The sequence below is a fragment of the Dromiciops gliroides genome, chromosome 1 (genome assembly GCF_019393635.1).
Source record: "Dromiciops gliroides isolate mDroGli1 chromosome 1, mDroGli1.pri, whole genome shotgun sequence".
NCBI classification, from domain to species: Eukaryota; Metazoa; Chordata; class Mammalia; order Microbiotheria; family Microbiotheriidae; genus Dromiciops; species Dromiciops gliroides.
This window is the reverse complement of record NC_057861.1, coordinates 68,003,467-68,026,974: the sequence shown is the minus strand read 5'-3', so window position 1 is coordinate 68,026,974 and position 23,508 is coordinate 68,003,467. Positions and strand designations below refer to the sequence as shown.

The 23,508-nt window shown below is 40.9% G+C and overlaps 1 protein-coding gene across 1 annotated transcript in view; it reads right to left on the bottom strand.

Annotated features, from left to right (window-relative positions):
- Positions 1–330: 330 nt before the first annotated feature.
- The window catches only part of LOC122745429 (long-chain-fatty-acid--CoA ligase ACSBG2-like), a 57,678-nt gene continuing 34,500 nt past the window's right edge, over positions 331–23,508 (bottom strand). The window contains 6 exon segments of the mRNA XM_043990732.1: positions 331–404; positions 3,258–3,504; positions 5,081–5,220; positions 7,071–7,288; positions 10,507–10,737; positions 19,532–19,537. Coding sequence (XP_043846667.1) covers positions 331–404; positions 3,258–3,504; positions 5,081–5,220; positions 7,071–7,288; positions 10,507–10,737; positions 19,532–19,537 — 916 coding nt within the window.

The window sequence follows — 23,508 nt, the reverse complement described above, 5'->3', positions numbered from 1 at the left end:
ATTTACACAGGATGGGGGCACTTGGACCTGTGCTGGTGGAGTGAGTCCCACATGGATATCCTAGTTCCTTTGAACTCTCAGAATAAATGACTTACCATTTTTTGAGTTATAGAGACCAAGTAATGCTACCCTGGGCTGGATCAAACCAGGACAGAGGCTTCCCTGATCTGTGGAAGGTGGAGTTTTATTTTAAAACCTATTCTCCAAGAGGAAGGGAAGCATGGTGACAAATTCAAGATCTTCATGTTCTTCATCAAGCTACATGTGAGTGGTAAAAAAGGGAGCCTTTGCTGGTCAGTGGAAACCTGGACACCCAGACCACAGTGAGTGCTAGATAGAGAAATCGGAGATTATCGTTTGATACATTCTGCTGACTTGTAACCGTCTCAGCTTCGAGGTTGGACCTGAGGGAGAGAAGGACAATGAGCAGATAGATCCTATCAAGACTGAGGCTCCTCCAGCGTGGTTGCTGGCTTGTTCAGGACAGAAAGGAAAAAGACAAAACTCTCTTATGGTGCTTGCTTGTAAGTGTCTGTGTGTGAGAGATAAGACTGATCTAACAGTACTATATGAGGAGCTGGCTTATAAGAAAGAGTCCCAGGAATTGGAATCAGAAAACCTAGATTTTAATTCCAGCTCTGGCATCTGAGTGACCTTGGGCACACCACTTCCCCTCAGAGAATTTAGAGCTGGAAGGGATGTTGGAGACCAAGTCCAAGCTCCTTGTTTTACATAGGGGGAAACAGATTCAGAGAAGAATGGCTTGTCCCATCACACAACTGACAAATATAAGAGCCAGGATTCCAAATCCAGGGTTCTTACTGCCTCTTTAAGCCTCAGTTTTTCTATAAAATGGGATAATAATTCTTATAATACCTTATTCACTATTTTGTAAATTTGAAAGGACCAGAGAGGCAAGACATCCTGCTGCTACTGCTCTTCTTTTTTTTGTTGTTGTTTTTTTGGTTTGGTTTGGTTTGGTTTCTTTAGTGAGGCAATTAGGGTTAAGTGACTTGCCCAGGGTCACACAGCTAGTAAGTGTTAAGTGTCTGAGGCCGGATTTAAACTCAGGTCCTCCTGACTCCAGGGCCGGTTCTCTATTCACTGCGCCACCTAGCTGCCCCGCTACTGTTCTTCTAATCATATGACTGAATCCTGGGACACCAGGATGTCAGGAGAATCATACCTGCAGGGAACCCAAGAAGAATGGAAAGACACCTGGGCAACATAAGCGGGCTACAGCTTGTCATCAAGGACATCTGTATATGGGAGGTAGCATGAGCAAGAATTTGTAGGAGCCAAAAAGCAAGCAGGGCTGTTCACATGCCTCAGTGATACCCATGGGAAACCCAGAGCAGGGGGCAGATCCGCCACGGGGGCTATATGGAAGGACGTGGGCAAACATTCCACAAGCTAAGAAAGTACGGGTAGGTTGTGAGCTGTGCCGATAGAGGGAATGTCCACGCTGCTACAAGTCAAATCGACCACTGTTTATGAAACCTCACTGATGGAATTGCAGGGATGCTGAAAATTGGGGTGGGGGGGGGGGCGTTTTCTACCTGTCTGTGCTTGAAAAGCTTTCAAAAGGATCATAGCAGCTTACGTTATCAGTGCTTTCCAGTTTACAAAGCCAGCACACTAGAAGGAAAGGCAGTACAAGTGGTACCATTCCTACTTTACAAAGGGAGATGGACTTGCTTGGTTGGGGTCATGCGCCTGCGGGTGATGGTTCCTAGCCCAGGTCTCTCAACCACATCCAATTATTTAAACGTAGTACCAGGTTAAGACTTTAAAGGACAGAACAAAACAGAGACCAATTTACATAATCATTATGGAAGAGTTGTTTTCATAGAGTCAGACCTAGAGCTGAAAAGGCATCCCCTCATTTTCCCTTCGATGAAACGGGCCCAGAGGTTTTAAGTAACTTGCCCAATGTCTTAGAGATGAGTGACAGTGTTGGGGCAGCTAGGTGGCGCAGTGGATAGAGCACCAGCCCTGGAGTCAGGAGGACCTGAGTTCAAATCCGGCCTCAGACACTTGACACTTACTGGCTGTGTGACCCTGGGCAAGTCACTTAAGCCCAATTGCCTCACCAAAAAAAAAAAAAAAAAAGGAAAGAAATGAGTGACAGTGTCAAGACTTGCACCCAGGTCCTCTGACTTCATACCTCCCCACATCTCTAGCTCCGTTCCCCATTCACCTGTCTGAACCCTAAGCTCTGACCAAATGGGTGTCTTATCACATTCAACACACACACACACACACACACCACGCTTGTGTGCACCTCCCCCAAGTCCAGAGGACCTATATTTGAATCTTGCTTCTGTTTTCTGTGGGACCACAGGCAAGCCCATTCCAACTCTGGGCCTCAATTTGCTCATTTATAAAAAGAAGGGATTGGACTAAATGCTATGGGCACTTCCAACTGGGATATGCAACCCATTCAGGGCATATCTGCTGAGGAGTTTATGGAACCCAAGTTCTCCAACATTACTAAATAAAGAGGTAGAGGGAGGACCAGGGGTGGACCCAGCTGTTAATAGTTAAATTTTCTTTTTTGTTGTTTTTGTGGGGCAATGAGGGTTAAGTGACTTGCTCAGGGTCATACACAGCTAGTAAGCGTCAAGTGCCTGAGGCCAGATTTGAACTCAGGTCCTCCTGAATTCAGGGTCTGTGCTTTATCCACTGCACCACCTAGCTGCCCCCAATAGTTAAATTTTCAATGGGAGAATGTACACCTTGGGAATCTCAAACACTACAAATTGGGGCTTGATTTCTTGTTTTGTTGGCCATCTAGACTTAAGTTGATGGAGAAAATATCAATAATGCAGATTTAATTTTAAGAATCAACTTGCTTAGACTTTACTCACAATTCCACTCTTCCTAATTGACCCAACCTTCAAAGCTTACAGTCTGGAAGAAAGAACCCAGGGAGGTCTGGAATCAGGAACTCTGTGACTTGTAGTCCTGATTCTGACATTGGTTTATTGAACATGCTGTCAGTTTTTCTCCTCCCTGGCCTCAGTTTCCCCCAGAACTGTAAAGGGGGACAGGCGGTGTTGAACTTGAGATCCCTGCGGGCCCTTCTAGCTCCAGGAATTTTATGTTTTAAGGACCCACTTGGCCCTGACAATCTATATTCTAAGTTCCTTTCCAGCTCTAATAGCTATGTTCTAAGGTGCCTTCCAGTTGATATTCCAGGATTCTAAAGTCCCCCACTCAGGGTTTTGGGAGGGAGAACAGTAGCCCCCACCTACCTAGTTCTCCACCCATAATTGAGAAGTCCTTCTCTAAGATTTTCCATTTGAGGATCTTGTGAGACTCAAGTTCAGTTTTCTCGTTGATTGCATCGATGGCCTTCTGTATGATTGCGTCAATGATGGGGTCTTGATTATTTATAATGTCTGTCACTTTGGTGGACTTACTATTATTCTTTCTGCAAAAATGGATGGCGTCTTGTGTCAAAACGTTACGGGGCTCGCCTGTATCCTCACTGATCTCACACTGTGGGAGAAATCATCCACATTTACTGGCAATGAATGCTTCCCTCCATAACATTCCCTCATCCCTCACCCTGGATATGTTTACAATGATGGACAGGAAGATTTGCTCCAAAGCCAAGGACTTCTCTGTCCAGAGATGGGTCAAAATAATCAGCTTGTCTGTCTCTCTCTGTCACACACACACACACACACTTGCTCCCCAAGAATCATCCTATTGGACTCTGCCTACATTGTTTCCCTGGTACTCAGCAAACCAGTCAGTCAGCAAGTCTTTATTAAAGTGCCTGCTATGTGCCAACTCAATCTGAGCGTACAAAGATAAAAGATAGTCCTTGCCCTCAATGAGGCATTCTTAAATGGTGGAAATAACTAGGTACAAACAAGCAAAACTGGAGAGAACAGAGAAAAATCACTAGCATTAAGGGTGATTTTTGAAAAGGTTTCTCTGAGAAGGTCAGGGAAGCTGTGAGATAAAGATGAGTGAGAGACATGGGAGACAGCATGCCTGGAAATGGAGCGTCTTGTGTTCAATGTGCCAGGCACTGGTGATAACAAAGACAAAACCAAAATGGTTCCTACCCTCAAGGAACTGTTCCATCAAAGGAAACCCACATTTATAGAGAGGGTGTCCTGTGTTGTTTTGAGCCATTTAAAATTTTAAAAACAACAACAAAAAAACTTTAAACCTCACTAAGACTTTTGGGATGACCTGTATAAGTAAATGAACTAGGGGCAGCTAGGTGGCGCAGTGGATAGAGCACAGCTCTGGATTCAGGAGGACTTGAGTTCAAATGTGGCCTCAGACACCCAACACTTACTAGCTGTATGACCCTGGGCGAATCACTTAACCCCAATTATCTCACCAAATAATAATAATAAGTAAATGAACTGGAGCAAGTGATTTCATTAGTGTAGGTGAACTCCCAATAGGGAAAATGCTTTTACCAATTTGGATCAGCACTCTTAAGAGAGTTCCCTGGGGCGTTAGGACCCTAAGAGAGTGAACAGCCCAGAATCATATAGCTGGCATGTGTCAGAGGGGGACCTTGACCATCGAGGGAAGTCATCCAAACTCAAAGGCTGTCCTTTTACCTACAGCCCAATGTGGCCCCTGGCAGGTGAAATAAATACAAAATAAATAAAATGCAAAGTAGGTCATTTAAAGGTGGGGCACTACTAGCAAAAGGAAGCAGTGGCGATCCAGAAAGATCTGGTGTAGGAGGAGCTGTCTGAATAGTGCTTTGAAAACAGCACTTCTCTGGTCATGTAAGCTACCTGAGGGCAGGGCATACTTTGTAGCCCCTGAACCCTTAGCACAATACAAGTAGTCACTGAATGCTGACTGATAACATGTGCTTCAAGTTTCTGTCCTGTTTTGTGAATAGCAAATTCAGATCTGTGGGTCAGAACCTCGGTGTAACACTTAAGTGGCAGGATATAGGTATGGGTGTCATTGCTTAGGCTGACCATGGGTTTTAGGTATACTCTGTCCCCACTGAAGAGTGGAGGGCTCAGTAAGGATATCACCACCACCCCTACCCAGTGTCCCATAAAAGCCAGTTAATAAAGCAAAAGACCTTTAGTGTCAGCAATACACTCAGGAACCTGGCTTGGTTTCCCACGATCATAGCATAGTGGACAATGGGTATATTATCCTTCAGCATATTCTCAATTGGAACAGGAAAGATTTTTTCCCCTCTATTGGTAATGATAACTTCTGAAAGAGTAACAACAACAACAAAAAAGACTTTTAGGACATAGGAGAATTTGTCAATAAAACAACCACATTCTTCAAGATAGGAATAATTAATATTCCCCCAGTGCTCTTACAATCTATAAAGCAATTCAGTTTACAGAACACTTTACATAATAATCCAAATTTTACCGAGCCTTTTACCCTTTGCAGAGCAATTCACATTTTACAAAACTCACTGTTTGTAAAGTACTTTCTTGTCCATTTTATCACTCCCATCCTGGAGGCAATATAGAGAAGTATAAAGAATACTGCTCTTGGAGCCAAAAAAAAATCTGAGGTTGAGTTCCAGCTTCTACACTTACTCGATATGGCCTGGGGCAACTCACTGTTTCTCCTGGCCACAGTTTTCTTATTGATAAAATGAAAACAGTACTTTTTACACCAGGTGAGGAGAGGAAAGTATTTCATAGAGCATTATTTGCTTTGCCAATGTGAATTGTGTCTATCCTTTTCACAGTCCTGGTGGGGAATGCTCTGAGCAAGAAGTGAGGACACCCTGAGCTCTAGCTCTGGTCCTGCCATCAACTCACTTTGACCTTGGAGAAGTGTTTTTTCTTCTCTTGGACCTCAGTTGCCCCTTCTATAAAATGAATGTTGGACTAACCAGGTCAGAAGAATTCAAGCATTTCTCTGCAAAAGGCCACAACATCAGAAAGCTACATGGGGGTGGGGTGGGGTGGCAGCAAGTGAATCAATTACATAATCAATTTGCTTGCAGTTTCTGGAAGCACTTACCAATTGATCCAGAATTTGGCACCATGAGAAAGATGACCAGATTAGTGAAACCTACTGCCTTAATTCCTGTGTTCTTACTAATGAGGTTTACAGTTTTATTTTTTAAAGTATCTGACAGGTCATATGACGCTGGGGCGAGGTAGGGTGAAAATAGATGAGGATTTAGATTGGAGAACTGGAATTTGAATTCTAGCTCTCCTGCTTATTACCTGCATGACTTCAAGGGAACCACTTAAATCCCCTAGGTCCTTGCTCTATAAAGTAAAGGGGTCAGACTCAATGATCTCAGGGGTTCCTTCTAGCTCTGACTTGGTGATGCTGTGAGTGACATGACTTGCTGGCTGGTGCCCACCTCCAAATGGGCACTCCAGCACCTCCCTGGGCTCCTGGGTTTCTGGTTTTTGTGACTAGTCTAACCCAGAATCTAGCTGGCTGCTACAGACAGAAACAACTGGTAGCAAAGAGGATAGAGTGTTGGGCCTGGAGTGAGGAAGACTGGAGTTCAAATGTGACTGCAGATACCTCCTAGCCAAGGGCCAAGTCATTCCAACCTCTGTTTGCCTCACTTTCCTCAACTGTAAAGTGGAGAGAACACTTGCACCTTCCTCTCAGGGTTGTCGTGAGGATCAAATGGGATGGTATTTGCAAAAGTGCCTCGTAGGTACCATATAAATGCTTATTCTCCCCCCCCCCCCCCTCCCGCCTTTCCTGTTCCTCAACCATCTTCCTACCAGGAGGACTCCTCTCTCCTCATTTGGGAGAAGTAATCCAGTTGATGCTACCATCCCTGGGCAGTATATTGCGCTCTAACTCCACCCATTGTCCCATGACTTTTCTGACCAAACAACCCACCCAGGCCTTTTAGTCCCCCATCTATCTTTTCTTCCCCTAGCAGAATAGAAATTCTTTTAGGGCAGAAACTGACCCAGCTGCACTGAGCAGAATGCCCAACACATAGTAAGAGCTTCACAAATGCTTTTTCTTTTGTTAGGTCTTTCATCCATTCACAAGTCCTTAAGCAAGGGAGAAAAAAGCTTTTGACAGAAAGCTGACTGGTGGGTCTTCCTCTTAGTTACCTTCTATCCTGCCGGTGATTTCGTGATAGCCCTCATTATCCAGGAAGCCCATATCTCCGGTGTGCAGCCAACCTTTCTGGTCAAAGGCCTTTTTTGTCTTATATTCATTATTCAGGTAACCCATGGAAAGGTGCCTGCCCCAGAGATAGAATTCGCCCAAGCCTTCTCGGTCTTCATTCCGGAGCCGGCTTTTGGCACCTACAATTGCCTTCCCAAAGCTGAGGAGAAACAGGATAACAGTAACAAACCACCCACATGTACCTTCTGATGATTTCTTCAGATGATACTCAACTAGAGCTTGGCATGAGCCTCATTGATGGGGGGAGGGAGTGATTTTGGCCCCTAAGTTGCTCCCCATCCTTGGCCTTACTCCCCAAGAATCATAAAATCTCGCAGATCCTCAGAGGTTCTTATCTAGTCCTATTCAGACTTAAAACTCACATCTGCTGTAAAATCTCCATTGAAGAGGAACATTCCTGAGTCAGCCCATTCCCCTTCAGGATAGCTTTAAGCATTATAAACCTATTTCTCCTTCCATTGACCCTTAATTTGTCTTTTTGTCCATTCAACTCAATTCAACAAGCCTTTGCTAGGCTCCCTACTTTGTCTCTCTCCTCTCCGATTTATCATTCACACAGCTGAACACAGATTACTATTCCCAGGAGACAGCTAATCATGTCATTATCCTCCACTGCTCAGAAACCTTCCCTGCCCCTTTTGGGGGGGGCGGGGCAATGGGAGTTAAATGACTTGCCCAGGGTCACACAGCTAGTAAGTATCAAGTGTCTGAGGCCAGATTTGAACTCAGGTCCTCCTGAATCCAAGGCCAGTGCTTTTTCCACTGTGCCACCTAGCTGCCCCCTCCCTATTGCTTTTTGACCAGGCCTTCAAGACTCTCACCTTGCTGGCTCCGCCTACCTTTCCAATAACTGACCCACTCACTCCACTCTCTGCTCCAGTCGACTCATACTGCTAACTCCTGCCCATTGATGACATTCTGTCTCCTGTGACCGCCCAGCTTCATTTCTGCTGGTTTCCTTCCAACGGGCCACCTCCTACACAAAGCCTTTCTTGACCTCATTCCCAGCTGTCAGCTGTCTCTCCCTCATAAGACTGGATTTGTGGGCACACGTCTTGAATATTCTGTATCACATAAGTAGAAAGTGAGCCCTTCAAAGGCTTTTGCCTCAGGATCCAGTACCCAGCACAATACCTTGCACATATAGCAGGTATTTTCATCTTTGTTGAATTGAGGATGATACAAAGATAAAGTCTCTTGTCAGCTAGGCCTAGAGCCTTAAGACCTAAATTCAAATCCAGCCTCAGATACTTAGTACCTTTGTGACCTTGGGCAAATCAACCTCTGTTTGCCTCATTTTCCTCTGCTGTAAAATGGAGTAATAATAGCACTTGCCTCTTAGGGTTATTTTGAGGACAAAATATGATTATTTGTAAAGCACTTAGCCCAGCACCAGGCACATAGTAAGTGGTTAATAAATGCTTGTCCACTTCCCCTCCCAACCCCCCCAGGAGCTTCCTCGCCTTTTGTTTTCACCCCCAGCAATGGGACCTGTAGGAGAGACACCAAGAAGGCTAATTTGGCTGGACCATAGAGTAGGGTAAAGGGAGTAAGGTAATAAGGTTCAAATGTAGGAAGGGGCAAAATCTAAATACCAAACAGTAGAGTTTATAGGTAGACTTATAGGTAATAGGGAGCCCTTGTAGTTAATTGAGTATGGGAGTGACATGGTCATGCACTTGAGGAAGATCACTTGGACAGATGAATAGAGAATAGAGTGGGGAGAAATTTGTTGCAGAGACCCCAACCAGCAGGCTATTGCAATGGTCCAGGTGTTAGGTGATATGGGCCTGTACCAGGGTGATGGCAAGTGTCAGAGGAGAAAGGGGACATATACATGAGAAATTTTACAAAGGTAGAATTGAAAGGCTTTGGCAACAGATTGGATATGGGGGAGTGAGAGAGTGAGGTGGCACCTGGATGGTGAGCCCGAAGGACTGGAAGGATGATGGAATCCTCAAGAGAGGAGGGTTTGGGGGGGAAATGTCCTTTTGGATGTGTTGTTTGAGATGCCTACAGAATGTCCTGTTTAAAATATCCAATAGGCAATTGGTGATAAGGGAGATAACTTGATAGAAAGATCAATGTTGTCTATATACATCTTGGACTGATCTTCCTAGATCATGAAACCCATGGGACTTGAGGTCATTGAGATAGCATAGAAAGAGGAGATCTAGGACATGTCCTAGGGATGCATCTGCCATTAGAGGATGTGACATGATGATTCAGCAAAGGATGCTGAGGAGTGGGCAGGCAGAGAAGAAGAGAACCAAAGAGAGAAGGGTCATTCAAAACCAGAAAAGAGCATGAGCAGGAGAAGAGGTTATTCAACCGTGTTAAAGGCTACAGTTTGTTATAAGTTTTTGCAGTGTTGATAACAATTGCAATATTGTTGAAGATTAATAATACCTATCACTTACATGGTGCTTTAAGGTTTGCAAAAAAGCTTTTAAAAACATCTCATTTAGTCCTCACAACAACCCTAAGCAATAGGTAATAGTATTCTCCCCATTTTATAGATCAGGAAACTGAGTCAGCCCTGCTAACAAACCCTTCTGGGCATCAGTAGGACTAAATACTCTTCAGAAACACTTTCACTACCATTATCCCATCCAGAACTCCAAGATACTCATACAATTTCTTTGCCCATAACCAAGAAAACCCTGGCATTTTCATAGACCTTAAACCAATCATAGGTCACCTAAAAGACTAACCAACCCTTAAAGGCCCAGCTCATGATTACCCTCCCCTTCCCTCTCTTACATATACCAGTTGATGGCCACTTTCTTCTTGGATACTCCCATAGCTAAAGCTTGGGTATTGTCATCCTTCCCTTTGTTTGGGTTTTCTCTCTCTATTAGACCATGAGCTCCAAAATGATAAGAACTGTGTCCTTCCCGTCGGGTACAAGACAGTCTAATGCAGTTCTTGGGTACTTGGTTGGACTGGAGGAAAAAAGTGATTTATCAAACACTCTCCTCCAGGCTTCATTTGTTTTCCTGTAATGCTCCTTTCTTTTCCCTGTTTCCCCTAAAGTGTCTTACTGCTCTGGACAGTGCTTCTCCCGGTTCATGCAGGCTTTTATAGCCAAAAACCTGGCAAGGCCAGAAATAACGTCCCCAGTCTGCTGATGAGGAAATATAGAGCAAGAATGAGAACCTGCCTCTTTTCCTTCCATCCAGCCTCTGGGACCATCGGAGGGTCAGAACACCAGCAACAGCCTCCACCATCACCACCATCACCCCCCACCCCCCACACACTGGGTTCCTGTCTCTCCTGTTAACTCTCCTAGGTTTTGGTTGGGGGGGAGAGGGGGGAGTTAAAGTGGCCTCTGGCTCCCAGCCATAGCCTCAATACCTAAACAACTTGTAGTCTCTCTCACTGGAGACAGAATGAAGTCCCGTGCACTCTGTCATCCCATACATCGGCAACAGGGTGATGTCATAACTCATGAAGAACTCCTGAATTTCCCTGGAGAGGCCAGAACCTGTGGTCAGAAACTGGAGGCAGCGGTCAAGGCCCAGAATGCGGCGCACCTTCTCATATATCAGCTTCTTGGCCACACGGTAGCCAACAGGAGCATAGGTCCTTTAAAAGAAGCAAAGATGAGGGGCTGGCAGGCTAGAAAGATTTGTAGAATATTTTAGAGTTATGGATTAAAAGATATCTGGCACAGTGGATAGATCCCTGGACTCAAGTCAGGAAGACCTGAGTTTGAATCCAGCCTTAGACACTTATTAGATATGTGACCCTGGGCAAGTCATTTAACCTCTGTCTGCTTCCATTTCCTCATCTGTAAAATGGGGGGTCATAATAATGCTTCCCTCTCAGGGTTGTTGTGAGGTTCAAATAATATTTGTAAAGTCTATTGAAAACCTTAAATTATCACAGAAAAACTCATATAGCTTTAAGGTTTGCAAAGCATTTATCTGATTTGATTCTCACAACAACCCTGTGAAGCAGATGCAATTATTATCTCCATTTTTGGGGTGAGGAAAGTGAGGCTTATATAAGTTTAAGTGACTTGTCACACAGCTGATGAGGTAAGTCTATGACTATTGCCATTTTTCAGGTAAGGAAACCAAGGCTCAGGTCACATAGCTACTAAGTGTCTGAGTCAAAATTTTAACCCATTTCTTCCCAACTTCAGTTCCAACACTCTATAAACTACACCCAGCTCTTTCTCAAACTAGGACAAGAAGGAACCTTAGAAGTCATTTTGTCTAATGAGAAAACCAATGATTTGCCTCAAAGTCTCATAGTACGGCAGGTAAAAGATGCCTGAAGAATCTCTGTTTCCTCAGTCATGCTGTATTTTCATGTGCCACAACAGGAACTAATCGAGTCAGAAGTTAAAGCCACTTCTCTGACTCCAAATCCAGGGAATTTATCGGACTCCTTGTCCGTGTCTCCACCATCTTGAAAAAAACTCACTTGATGCTTCCATCCCTGCTAGATATCATTCTATATCTCCTATGCTCAAGTCTTTGAGTCCACCAAGCCTATGGGTGCCTCCACTTTCTCTCTCATTCTCCCCTTATAATCTGACTTCTGACCTTATCATCCCACCCAAACCGCTCTCCAGAGTTACCTATGATACTATCTTCTCACTAGGGCTTTCGGGACACCACTCCCTCCTGGTTTCCCTCCTACCTACTTGAATGCTGTTTCTCTTTCTCCTATGCTCAGTCCTCTTCCAGATCACACCCCCTAACCAGAGGTGTCCCTCAGGGTTCTTCTCTTCTTCCTCTGTACTTCTTCACTAGGTGATCTCATCAGCTCTCATGGATTTTATCACCATCTCTACGGTAACGATTCTAAGATCTACCTATGCTATTCCAACCACCTTCACATCTCCAACTACCTTTCGGACATCCTGAACTGGATGTCCGATAGACATCTTAAACTCAATATATCCAAAACAACTGTATTATCTTTCCCTCCCCATCTCCCACCTTCCCTATCACTGTAGAGGACAACACCATCCTTCCAATTCTTCAGACTCACAACCCATGAGTCATCCTGAAATTCTCATTCTCTCACCCCCAATATTCAACCTTTGCCAAAGTATATTGATTTCACCTTTGCAAAATCTCTCGAACATGCTCCCTTCTCTCCTCTGATACTGCCAACACTCTGATCCAGGCGCTCATCACCTCACACCTGGATCGCTACAATAGCTGCCGGTGGGTCTGCCTACCTCAAGTCTCTACCAACTCTAGTCCATCCTCTATTCAGTAACTGACATGATTTTCTTAAATTGCAGTTCTGGTCATGCCACCCTCCAAATCCATAAACATCAGCAGCTCTCTGTCACCTCCAGGAAGAAATACAAAATACTCTGTTAGCATTCAAAACCTTCCATAACCTAGCTCCTTCCTAACTTTCCAGTCTTTCTACACCTTATTCCTCTCTACATATTTTGTGACCCAGTGACACTTGCCTCCTAGCTATTCCACAGACAAGATACTCCATATCTCTATAACTGTCCAACATGCCTGGAAAAGTCTCCCTCCTCATCTCCACCTCCTGGCTTTCTTGGCTTCCTTCAAGTGTGAACTATAATCCTACCTTCTACAGGAAGCCTTTCTCAACCTCTCTTAATTCTACTGCTTTTCCTCTGTTAATTATTTCCTATTTATCCCATGTATAGCTTGTTTGTATATATCTGTTTGCATGTTGTTCTTCCCCCATTAGAGTGTAAATTCCTTGAGGGCAGGGATTGTCCTTTGCCTCTTTTTGTATCCCCAGCACTTAGCACATAGTAGGTGCTTAATAAACACATATTGATTGATTTACCTATTTCCTTTTATTCACATTTATTACTTTTTATGGTTATGTAACATTCTTTTTTTTTTTTAGTGAGGCAATTGGGGTTAGGTGACTTGCCCAGGGTCATACAGCTAAGTAAGTGTTAAGTGTCTGAGGTCGGATTTGAACTCAGGTCCTCCTGACTCCAGGGCTAGTGCTCTATCCACTGCACCACCTAGCTGCCCCAGTTATGTAACGTTTTATTCCATTGCCACCTGTGATCTCTTGAGCTTAGGAAACTCCTACTGTATGAACTCCCTAGCAACTCTTCTGAAAATAACCAGAGAAACTTACTGTAAAAAAAAAATTTTCCCCCACTTTTCTGCTTTCTTTCTAATCTTGGCAGAATTGTTTGTGCAAAACCTTTTTAATTTTTTTTATATAATTTAATAGAACTTTTTTCTTTTTTTCACATAACAGTATTTTATTTTTCCCAATTACATGTAAAGATAGTTTTCAACATTAATTTTTGTAAGATTTTGAGTTCCAAATTTTTTTCCCTCTCTCTCTTCCTTCCTCCTCCCCAGACAGCAAGCAATTGGATATAAGTTATGTATACAGGTTAACACATAACAATCATTTTAAAATTTTTTTAAAGTAATAAACATTTTTATTTATAGTTCTAAGTTCCAATTTTTATCCCTCCTTCCCTTTCTCCCCTCTTCTCTCCCTGAGGCAGTAAGTAATCAGATATGGGTTATACATGTGCAATTATGTAAAACATTAACCATATTGGTCATTTTATACAGGAAAAGTTGAATAAAAGAAAAAATGAAAGTGAAAAATAGCATGTTTCATCTGTACTCCATCAATATCAGTTCTTTCTTTGGAGGTGGATAGTATGTTTCATCAATAGTCCTTTGGGATTGTCTTGGATGATTGTATTGAGAATAGTTAAGTCATTCACAGTTCTTCATCAAACAATATTGCTGTCTCTGCACAACGTTCTTTTGGTTCTGCTTACTTCACTATATATCAGTTCATACAAGTCTTTCCAGGCCTTTCTGAAGTCATCCTGCTTGTCATTTCTTATAGCACAATAATATTCCATCACTATCATATACCACAGCTTGTTTATCATTCCCCAATTATTGAGCATTCCTTTGGTTTCCAATTCTTAGCCACCACAAAAAGAGCTGCTATGAATATTTTTGTACAAATAGAACTTTTTCTCTTTTTTGGGATGTCTTTGGGATATAAACCTAGAAGTGGTATTGCTGGATCAAAGGGTGTGCACAGTTCTATAGCCCTTTTAGACATAGTTCCAAATTGCTCTCCAGAATAAACCTTTTTTAAATTTAATGTAATTAAAATTATCCATTTTACATCACATAATGCTCTCTCTCTTGTTTGGTCATAAATTCTTCCCTTCTCCATAGATCTGACAAATGAACTATTCCATGCTCCCCTAATTTGCTGATGGTATCATCCTTTAAGTGACTTGCCCAGGGCCACACAGCTAGTAAGTATCCAAGACCAGATTTGAACTCAGGTCTTCCTGACTCCAAACCTGGTGCTCTATCCACTATGGCACCTCGCTGCTCAAAATGTTTCTTTATTTTAAACATTACTTTGTCTTTTAAGCCTGGGTGTACTTTAGAGGAACTCTGAAGGAGAGGAAAAAGAAAATTAAATATTTAGCATTTTTCCAGAGCACTGTCTCTGGGGTGGAGAGAGATGAATTAGAGTTTCATTTGTCACAACTTCCTAGAACAAAGATGTTTTTTCAGGGAAATCCATCTAAGTTATGAGTCATAGGGTAGGAGAGTAAAAATACATGATTGAAAAATCCTGCTTAGCAGGTACTCTATAGAATATACTTACCAATAAATCAATAAACATTTATTAAGTAATTAAGTAAGGCACGGTGCTAAGCAAGTGCGAAGTATTATATATATGAAGTATTTGTTAAAGCTTCAAACACTTTATAAATGTCCATTTTTATATTCTCCTCCCAAAAGTTTGCATCAGTCCAGTGCCCCACCAAAAATACTGTGGAATACCTATTTCCCCACAGCCACGTCAGTTTTGAATCTTATCATTTGTTGCTACTTTTGTCCTTCTGGTGGATGTAAGACATTATAAGGTGGTTTTGATTTGTATTTCTCTGATTATTAGGGAATTTCTATATCCTTTTATATTATTGTTAATTTATATTTCCTTTTTCATATTGTCTGTGTCATTTGACCACTGGGGAGTATACATTAGTGTTATATCATCACGTGTATCTCATATTTGTTGCAAATATTTGTTTCACATCAACTCCTATTGATTTTGGATGTGCAGAATCCTTTTATTTATGTATAAATTCATTGATATTTGTCTCCAATATTTTCTTTTCCTCTCAACTGATAAAAATGTTCCTCTTTGCTGTAGTTGAGGCAAATATATTATTTCATTTTTTATGATTTTTTTTTGCTGTAGTTGAGGCAAATATATTATTTCATTTTTTATGATTTTGGAAAAAGATTTAACTTACTGATAATTTAGTGGAACCATGTTCTCCTAGTCCTTTGACTCTTACTTATGTCTTCCCATAAATCTGTGACAGGGACTTAACACAATGTGTTATAAACCTTCCCTTAGTGGGGCGGAGGAAAGGCTGTGACTCTTCCAAGCTCCCAATAAACCCATCCACATACTCCAAAAATAATGCCATAAGACAACTCCCAGAGCAACCTAACCCACATAAGAACAGAGTGAGACTATTTTCCAGCCAAAGATGGCAACTGGGATCACCTGCTGTTCGGCTGAGAGGAGCTCAGCATGTGGTGAAGAACCAACCCAGAACAGACTGGGCCTCAGAATCTTTGACACTAGCAGCTTCTTCTGAGAGTTGGCTCGCAGACCAGTGAGGGGGTTCAGTGGTTGGCCAGGGTAAAGTGGCTGTGGTCTCTTCCAGAGGTGGGGCAAAGCACCCTGGTTCTAAACCAGTGGGCTGACTCGAGTGGTGGGGGCCTAGTGAGGGAGGGGCACAGGCACACCAAGCTTCTGACCATAGAGAATCAGATTTCAATCAGTCATCTGTTTCCAGGTCAAGATGAGTAGGCAAAGAATACTGCGGACCATAGAGAGCTTCTTTGGGGGAAATATAGACCAGAATACACCCTCAGAAGAAGAAGATAATAACAAAGTCAAAGCTTCAACATCCAAAGTTTTCAAGAAAAATATGAATTGGTCTCAGGACATGGAAGCACTCAAAAGAGACTTTGAAGAGAAAGTAGGAGAGATAGAAGTAAGATTTAGAGAGATGGAGGAAATATTGGAAAGAGAAATGAGAGCAATGCAGGAAATTCATGAGAAAAAAGTCAACAGTTTGAAAAGCCAAATGGGAAAGGAAATAGAAAAGCTCTCTCAAGAAAATAATTGCCTAAGAATCGGGACTGAACAAATGGAAGCTAGTGACTTTATGAGAAACCAAGACACAGTAAAGCAAATCCAACTGAATAAAAAAATAGAGGTTGATATGAAATATCTCCTTGGAAAAACAGCTGACCTAGAAAACAGATCCAGGAGAGAGAATTTGAAAATCATTGGACTACCTGAAAACCATGATAAAAATAAGAGTTTAGATATTATCTTCCAAGAAATTGTCAGGGAATATTGCCCTGATTATAGAAGCAGAAGATAAAATAGAAATTGAAAGAATCCACCAATCACCTCCTGAAAGAGATCCCAAAAGGAAAACTTCCACTAATATGATAGCCAAATTCCAGAGATCCCAGGTCAAGGAGAAAATATTGCAAGCACCTCGAAAAAAGGAATTCAAATACTGTTGAGCTACAGTAAGGATAACACAAGATCTAGCAACTTCTACATTAAAGGACTAGAGGTCATGGAATATGATATTCCAGAGGGCAAAGGAACTGGGATTACAGCCAAAAAGTCACCTGCTCAGCAAAACTGAGTATAATCTTTCAGGGGGAAAAATGGGACTTCAATGAAAAAGACTTTCAGGTATTCATGATGAAAAGACCTGAACTTAATAGAAAATTTGACTTTCAAATACAAGACCATAGAGAAGCATAAAAAGATAAACAGAAAAAAGAAATCATGAGGGATATTAAAAGAGTAAACTGTTTACATTCCTACATGGGAAGATAATACTTCTAATTCATAAGAACTTTCTCAGTGTTAGGGCAGCTGAAAGGAATATACTTAGAGGGCACAGGTATGAATTGAATATGAAGGGATGATATCTGTAAAGCATTTATTTTTTGTTTATCCTTGGTTTTTGTGGGGCAGGGAGGATGGGGTAGCTTATGTCGGGGGCTGGATTTGGGCTTGGGGCCTCCTGGGTGCAGGGCTGGTGCTTTGTCCACTGTGTCACCTAGCTAACCAATGATGACATCTTTAAAATAAAGTGAAGGGGTAAGAGGAATGCACTGGAAGAAAGGGAAAGGGAGAGGTGGACTGGAGAAAAGTAGCTCACATAAAAGAAACAAGAAAAAGCTTATAGAGTGGCAGGGAAGATGGGGAAGGAGTGGAGGAGTGAGTGAACATTACTATCATCAGAATTGGCTCAAAGAGGGAATAACATACACACTTTTGCCCTGAGGGAAAGTGGGAGGGGAAGGAGATGGGGGGGGGGAGGGGGAGAGGCAAAGGAAGGGAGGACAGATGGGGGAGGGGGCAGTATAAAGCAAAACACTTTTGAGGAGGGATAGGGGAAGGAAGATAGAAAATACAGTAAATATCAAGGGGAGGGAATAAGATAGAGGGTAATACAGTTAGCAATAGTAACTGTGAAAATGATGAGCAGGATTATATCAGAAGGATGTATGAAAAATGCAAACCATCAGCAGAGGAAAAACTGATGGTATCTGAATACAGACTGAAGTATAATTTTATTTGTTAGATCCTCTTTCTAAAGTTATTTTGTCTATTTTCTTTTACAACCTGACTAATGTGAAGATGTTTTGCTTAACTGCACATGTATGACTTAGATTGAATTGCCTGATTTCATAAGGAAGGTCGAGGAGGGAGGGAAGAAGAAAATTTAGAACACAAAGTTTTTAAAAACATCAATGTGAAAAGAAATGATGAGAGGAGCAGCTAGGTGGCACAGTGGATAAAGCACCAGGCCTGGATTCAGGAGGACCTGAGTTCAAATCTGGGCTCAGACACTTGACAATTACTAGCTATGTGACCCTGGGCAAGTCACTTAACCCTCATTGCCCTGCAAAAATGAATGAATGAATGAATGAATGAATGAATGAATGAAAAGAAAAGAAATAATTAACAGGAGGAGTTCAGAGAAACCTGGAAGGACTTACATGAACTGATGCTGACTGAGAGGAGCAGAACCAAGAGAACATCATACACAGTGACAGCGACATTGTGTGATGAACAATGGTGATAAACTCGGCTCTTTTTAGCAGTGCAACAATCTAAAACAATTTCAAAGAACTTCATGATAGAAAATGTTCTCAACATCCAGAAAAAAAGAACTGTGGATTATGAATGCAGATTGAACTATACTGTTTCTACTTTGGGGCTGTTTTCCCCCCCTTCTTTTTTGAGGTTTTTCCCTTGTGCTCTGATTCTTCTTTTTCAATATGACTAATGCAGAAATATGTTTAATGTGATTTCACATACAAACCTTCCCTTAGCTCTCTTGACCTGGTACAGATACCAAGGGAGATAACATATGGATTTTACAGTGGTTTTGGTCACTACATGATCATTCCTTTTTGCAGATGGGCATTTCTCTGATGATTCATCAAATACTACTTTTCTGGGATAATTCTTCATTTTTAAATATTTTGCAGCCTGCTCCTTCCTGCCTTGAACCTGTCCATCACCCTTTGGCCATCCCTCAGTTTTCATTCAATTCAATTCAACAAGACATTTGTTAAATGGCTAGCATATGCCAAATACTGTGCTGGGCTCTGGGGCACAAAGCCAAAAATTCAACAGTCCCGGGCCTCAAGGAGTTTGCACTTGACCTTGAGGAAGCAATATGCACAAAGTTAAGTAAATACAAACTATATACAAAGTAATTACAATGCAAGTTAAGTGTGGGTGAGAGAGATAACAACTGGAAGGGGAGAGGCCAAGAAGGCCTCTTTCAAGGAATGGCATTTAAGAGATGGGAAGCAGGAATTCTGGTAGTTACAGTAAAGAGAGTGTTGTGGTCTTGAGGAAAGCCGACAGACATTGAAAAGGAACAGGGTCTGGAGATGGGATGTCAGGTACAAGAAATGGCACGTGGGCCAGTTTGCCCACCATATAGCAAAAGTAACATGGAATCTGGTGCCAAACGATAAAAGACTGTAAATGCCAAACAGAGGAGTTTATACTTCATGTTAGAGGTAAGTTGAAGCTCTTGCAGGTTTTTGCTCAGCAGAATAGCAAGGGCATATCTGTGCTTTAGGAATATCAGTTTGATAGCTAGATGGGGAATGGATCTGAAGAAGTAAGAAGACCAATTAGCAGGCTACTGCAATAAAACAGGTGAGAGGTGATAAACTAAGGGGGCATTTCATAATTCACAACTGTATAGCATTACTAGAATAATATTGATGGGAAAAGGAGCTGAGAAGGACCTTAGAAGTCATATAGTCCAAACCTCTCACTTTATAGATGGGGAAACTGAGGCCCAAGGTGGTGAGGTGATTTTCCCAAAGTCACTCAGGTACTAAATGTCAGAGTCATGATTAGAACTCAGACTTTCTCATTCTAGATTGAATGTTCCTACCACTAAAGTATTCTGTCTCCCATTAAGGAAAAAAAAAGTGGACAGCATCTGTCCCAGATAGATGTACTATGTGGAAGACAGATTGAGTCAGGCTCTTGATAAAGAGTCCAGAAAAAAAAATGAAAGCCCCAACTAGGGTGGGAATTGAATCCAAAAGGAGGGAGAGGGTGAGATAAAAGTGGTTTTTTGGAGATAGAAATGACAAGATTTAGCAATTAATATCTGGGTTGACAGTAAAGGCTGCTTCAAGATCACAAAACTGGGTGCCTGTAAGGATCGTGGTATACTTGTCAGAAATAGGGAAAGTAGGAAGGGGGTGGGTTTGAGGAGGAAAAAAATGAGTAATGTTTTGGACAAACTGAGTTTGAGACCTTTTCCAGTCTTCTTACAAAACTTACTCCCCATCCCACCTTAACTACACATGTTCTCTTCAATCCAGTAACAATTGTCTCCTTGCTGTTCCTTGAACAAAACACTGTCTCCAGTGTTTTCACTGGCTGCTCTTCCCCTGGGGTGGGGGTGGGGGTAGGGGTGGGATGGTAGTTCCCCCTCCTTATCTCTGCCTCCTAGCTTTTCTGATTTCATTTAAGTCTCACCTTCTAAAAGAGGCCTTTTTCCCAGTTCTCTTTAATCTTCAAATGACATGTTCCCTATGAAATTATCTCTAATTTATTATATATGCATATGTATGTGTTTATACACACATATATGTGTATATATGTATCATGTTTGTAGATAGTTGTTACATGTTGTCTCCCTTATTAGACTGTGAGCTCTTTAAGAGTATGGGCTGTGTTTTGCCTTTCTGTGTATTCCCTATGCTTAATACAGCACTTAAACACATAGTAGACATTTAATAATGAATGCTCATTGACTGAAATGCCTTCAGGTCATTTCAAGTGTCCAGTAGCTAACCACCCTCCAATTCCGTTGAGCTTGAACTGAAGAACATCATATCTCAGAAAGGGGCAACAATGTAGACACTTCTTTTTTATTTATTTAATAATTAGATACTATATTGTCTCTGTTACCTTCTGTAATTTCAGTTGGACTGTGATCAGTGGTATATGATGGTATGTGCATATATATATATACATACACATATATATATTTATATTTGTGTGTGTGTGTGTGTGAACTATACTAGTAGAGGACCTCAATGTTCCCCTCTCAGAACTAGAAAAATCTAACCATAAAATGAATAAGAAAGAAGTTAAGGAGGTGAATAGAATTTTAGAAAAGTTGGTTATGACAGCACTCTGGAGAAGACTGAATGGGAATAAAAAGGAATATACCTTTTTCTCAGTGATACATAGCACCTTCACAAAAAATTGACCATATATAAAACCATAAAAAAAAACTCATCAAAAATGCAGAAAAGATGACATATTAAATGCATCCTTTTCAGACCATAATGCAATAAAAACCACATTTAATAAAAAGCCATAAAAGTATATATTACAATTTAATTAAAACTAAATAATCTAATCCTAAAGAATGAGTAGGTCAAAGAACAAATCATGGTAACAATAAATAATTTAATTAAAGAGAATGATGACAACAAGGCAACATACCAAAATTTATGGGATGCAGCCAAAGCTATCCTTAGGGGAAATTTTATATTTCCAAATGCTTACATCAATAAAATAGAGAAAGAACAGAACAATGAATTGGGCATGCAACTAAAAACAAAAAACCTAGAAAAAGAACAAATTAAAAATTCCCAATTAAACACTAAATTATAAATCCTAAAAATCAAAGGAAAGATTAATACAAAATGAAAGTAAGAAAATAATTAAAGTAATAAATGAAACTAAGCTGGTTTTATGGGGGGTGTGGGGGTGAACTATTGGTTAATTTGATTTTTTTAAAAGAAAGAAGAAAACCAAATTACCAGTATTAAAAACTAAAAGGATGAATTCACCACCAGTGAAGAAGAAATTAAAGCAATTATTAGGAACTATTTTGCCCAATCATATGCCAATAAATCTAATAATCTAAGTAGAATGGATAAATATTTATAAAAATGTAAATTGCTCAGGTTAGAATAATCAAATAGCCCTACCTTAGAAAAAGAAATTGAACAAGCCATCAGTGAGCTAGCTCCCTAAGAAAAACTCCTCAGGGCCAGATGGATTTACAAGTGAATTTTACCAGACATTTGAAGGACAGTTAATTCTACTATTACTAAAACTATTTGGAAAAATGGGCAAAGAAGGAGTCCTATCAAATTCCTCTTATGATACAAATATGGTGCTAATACCTAAACCAGGAAGAGCTAAAATAGAAAAAGAAAACTATAGAGCAATTTGCCTAATGAATAGTGATGCAAAATTTTTAACTAAAATACTAACAAGGAGATTACAGCAATAGATCACGAAGATCATATGCTATGACTGGGTGGGATTTATACCAGGAATGCAGGACTGGTTCAACATCTGGAAAACTATCAGCATAACTGACCATGTCAGTTTGCAAAATGGCAAAAATCATATGGTTATCGGGGCAGCTAGGTGGCTCAGTGGATAAAGCACAGGCTCTGGATTCAGGAGGACCTGAGTTCAAATGTGACCTCAGACACTTGACACTTACTAGCTGTGTGACCCTGAGCAAGTCATTTAACCCTCATTGCCTCACCAAAAAAACCCCAAAATTAAAAATTATATGGTCGTCTCAATAGATGCAGAAAAAGCTTTTGACAAAATACAACACTCATTCCTATTAAAAATACTAGAAAGCATAGGAATAAATGGAATTTTCCTTAAAATGATAAGTACTAGCTATCTAAAACCACCAGCTAGCATTACCTATAATGAGGATAAGGTAGCCTTCCCAATAAGATCAGGGGTGGAGCAAGGATGTCCATTATCATACTATTACTCAGTATTGTACTAGAAATGCTCGCTATAACAATAAGACAAAAAATAAAAGAAACTGAAGAAATTAGAATCAGCGGTGAGAAAAAACTATCACTCTTTGCAGATGATATGATGGTATACTTGGAAAACCCTAGAAAATCAACAAAAAAACCAGTTGAAATAATTAACAACTTTAGCAAAGTTGCATGATATAAACCCACATAAATCACCAGTATTTCTATATATTACCTTCCAGCAGGAAGAGATAGGGCAAAATTCCATTTAAATTAATGGCAAACAATATAAAATACTGGCAAGTATACCTGCCAAGACAAACCAAGGAACTATGTGAACACAATTACAAAACACTTTTCATGCAAATAAAGTCAGATCTCAATAATTGGAGAAAATGTTAATTGCTCATGGGTAGGCTAAGCCAATATAATAAAAATGACAATTCCACCTAAATTCACTTTAGTGTCATACCAATCAATCTACCAGAAACTACCAAAACAGTCTGGCGCTGGCTAAGAAAGAGTGATGAATTAGTGGAATAGATTAGGTACACAACAGTAATAAATGACCATAATAATCTAGTATTTGATAAATGCAAACATCCAAGCTTTTGGGACAAGAAATCACTATTTGACTAAAACTTCTGGGAAAACTGGAAAACGGTTTGGTGGAAACTAGGTCTACACCAACATTTTACATAGCATACCAAAATAAGGTCAACATGGATAGATGATTTAGACATAAAGGGTGATAGCATCAGCAAACAAGGGGAGCATGGAATAGTTCAGCTGTCAGATCTATGGAGAAGGGAAGAATTTATGACCAAATGAGACACAGAGCATATGTGATATATAATGGATAATTTTGATAACATTAATTTAAAAAGGTTTTGCACAAACAAAACTAATGCTTCCAAGATTAGAAGGAAAGTAGAAAAGTAGAGGGAAATTTTTATAGCCAGTTTCTGATAAAGGT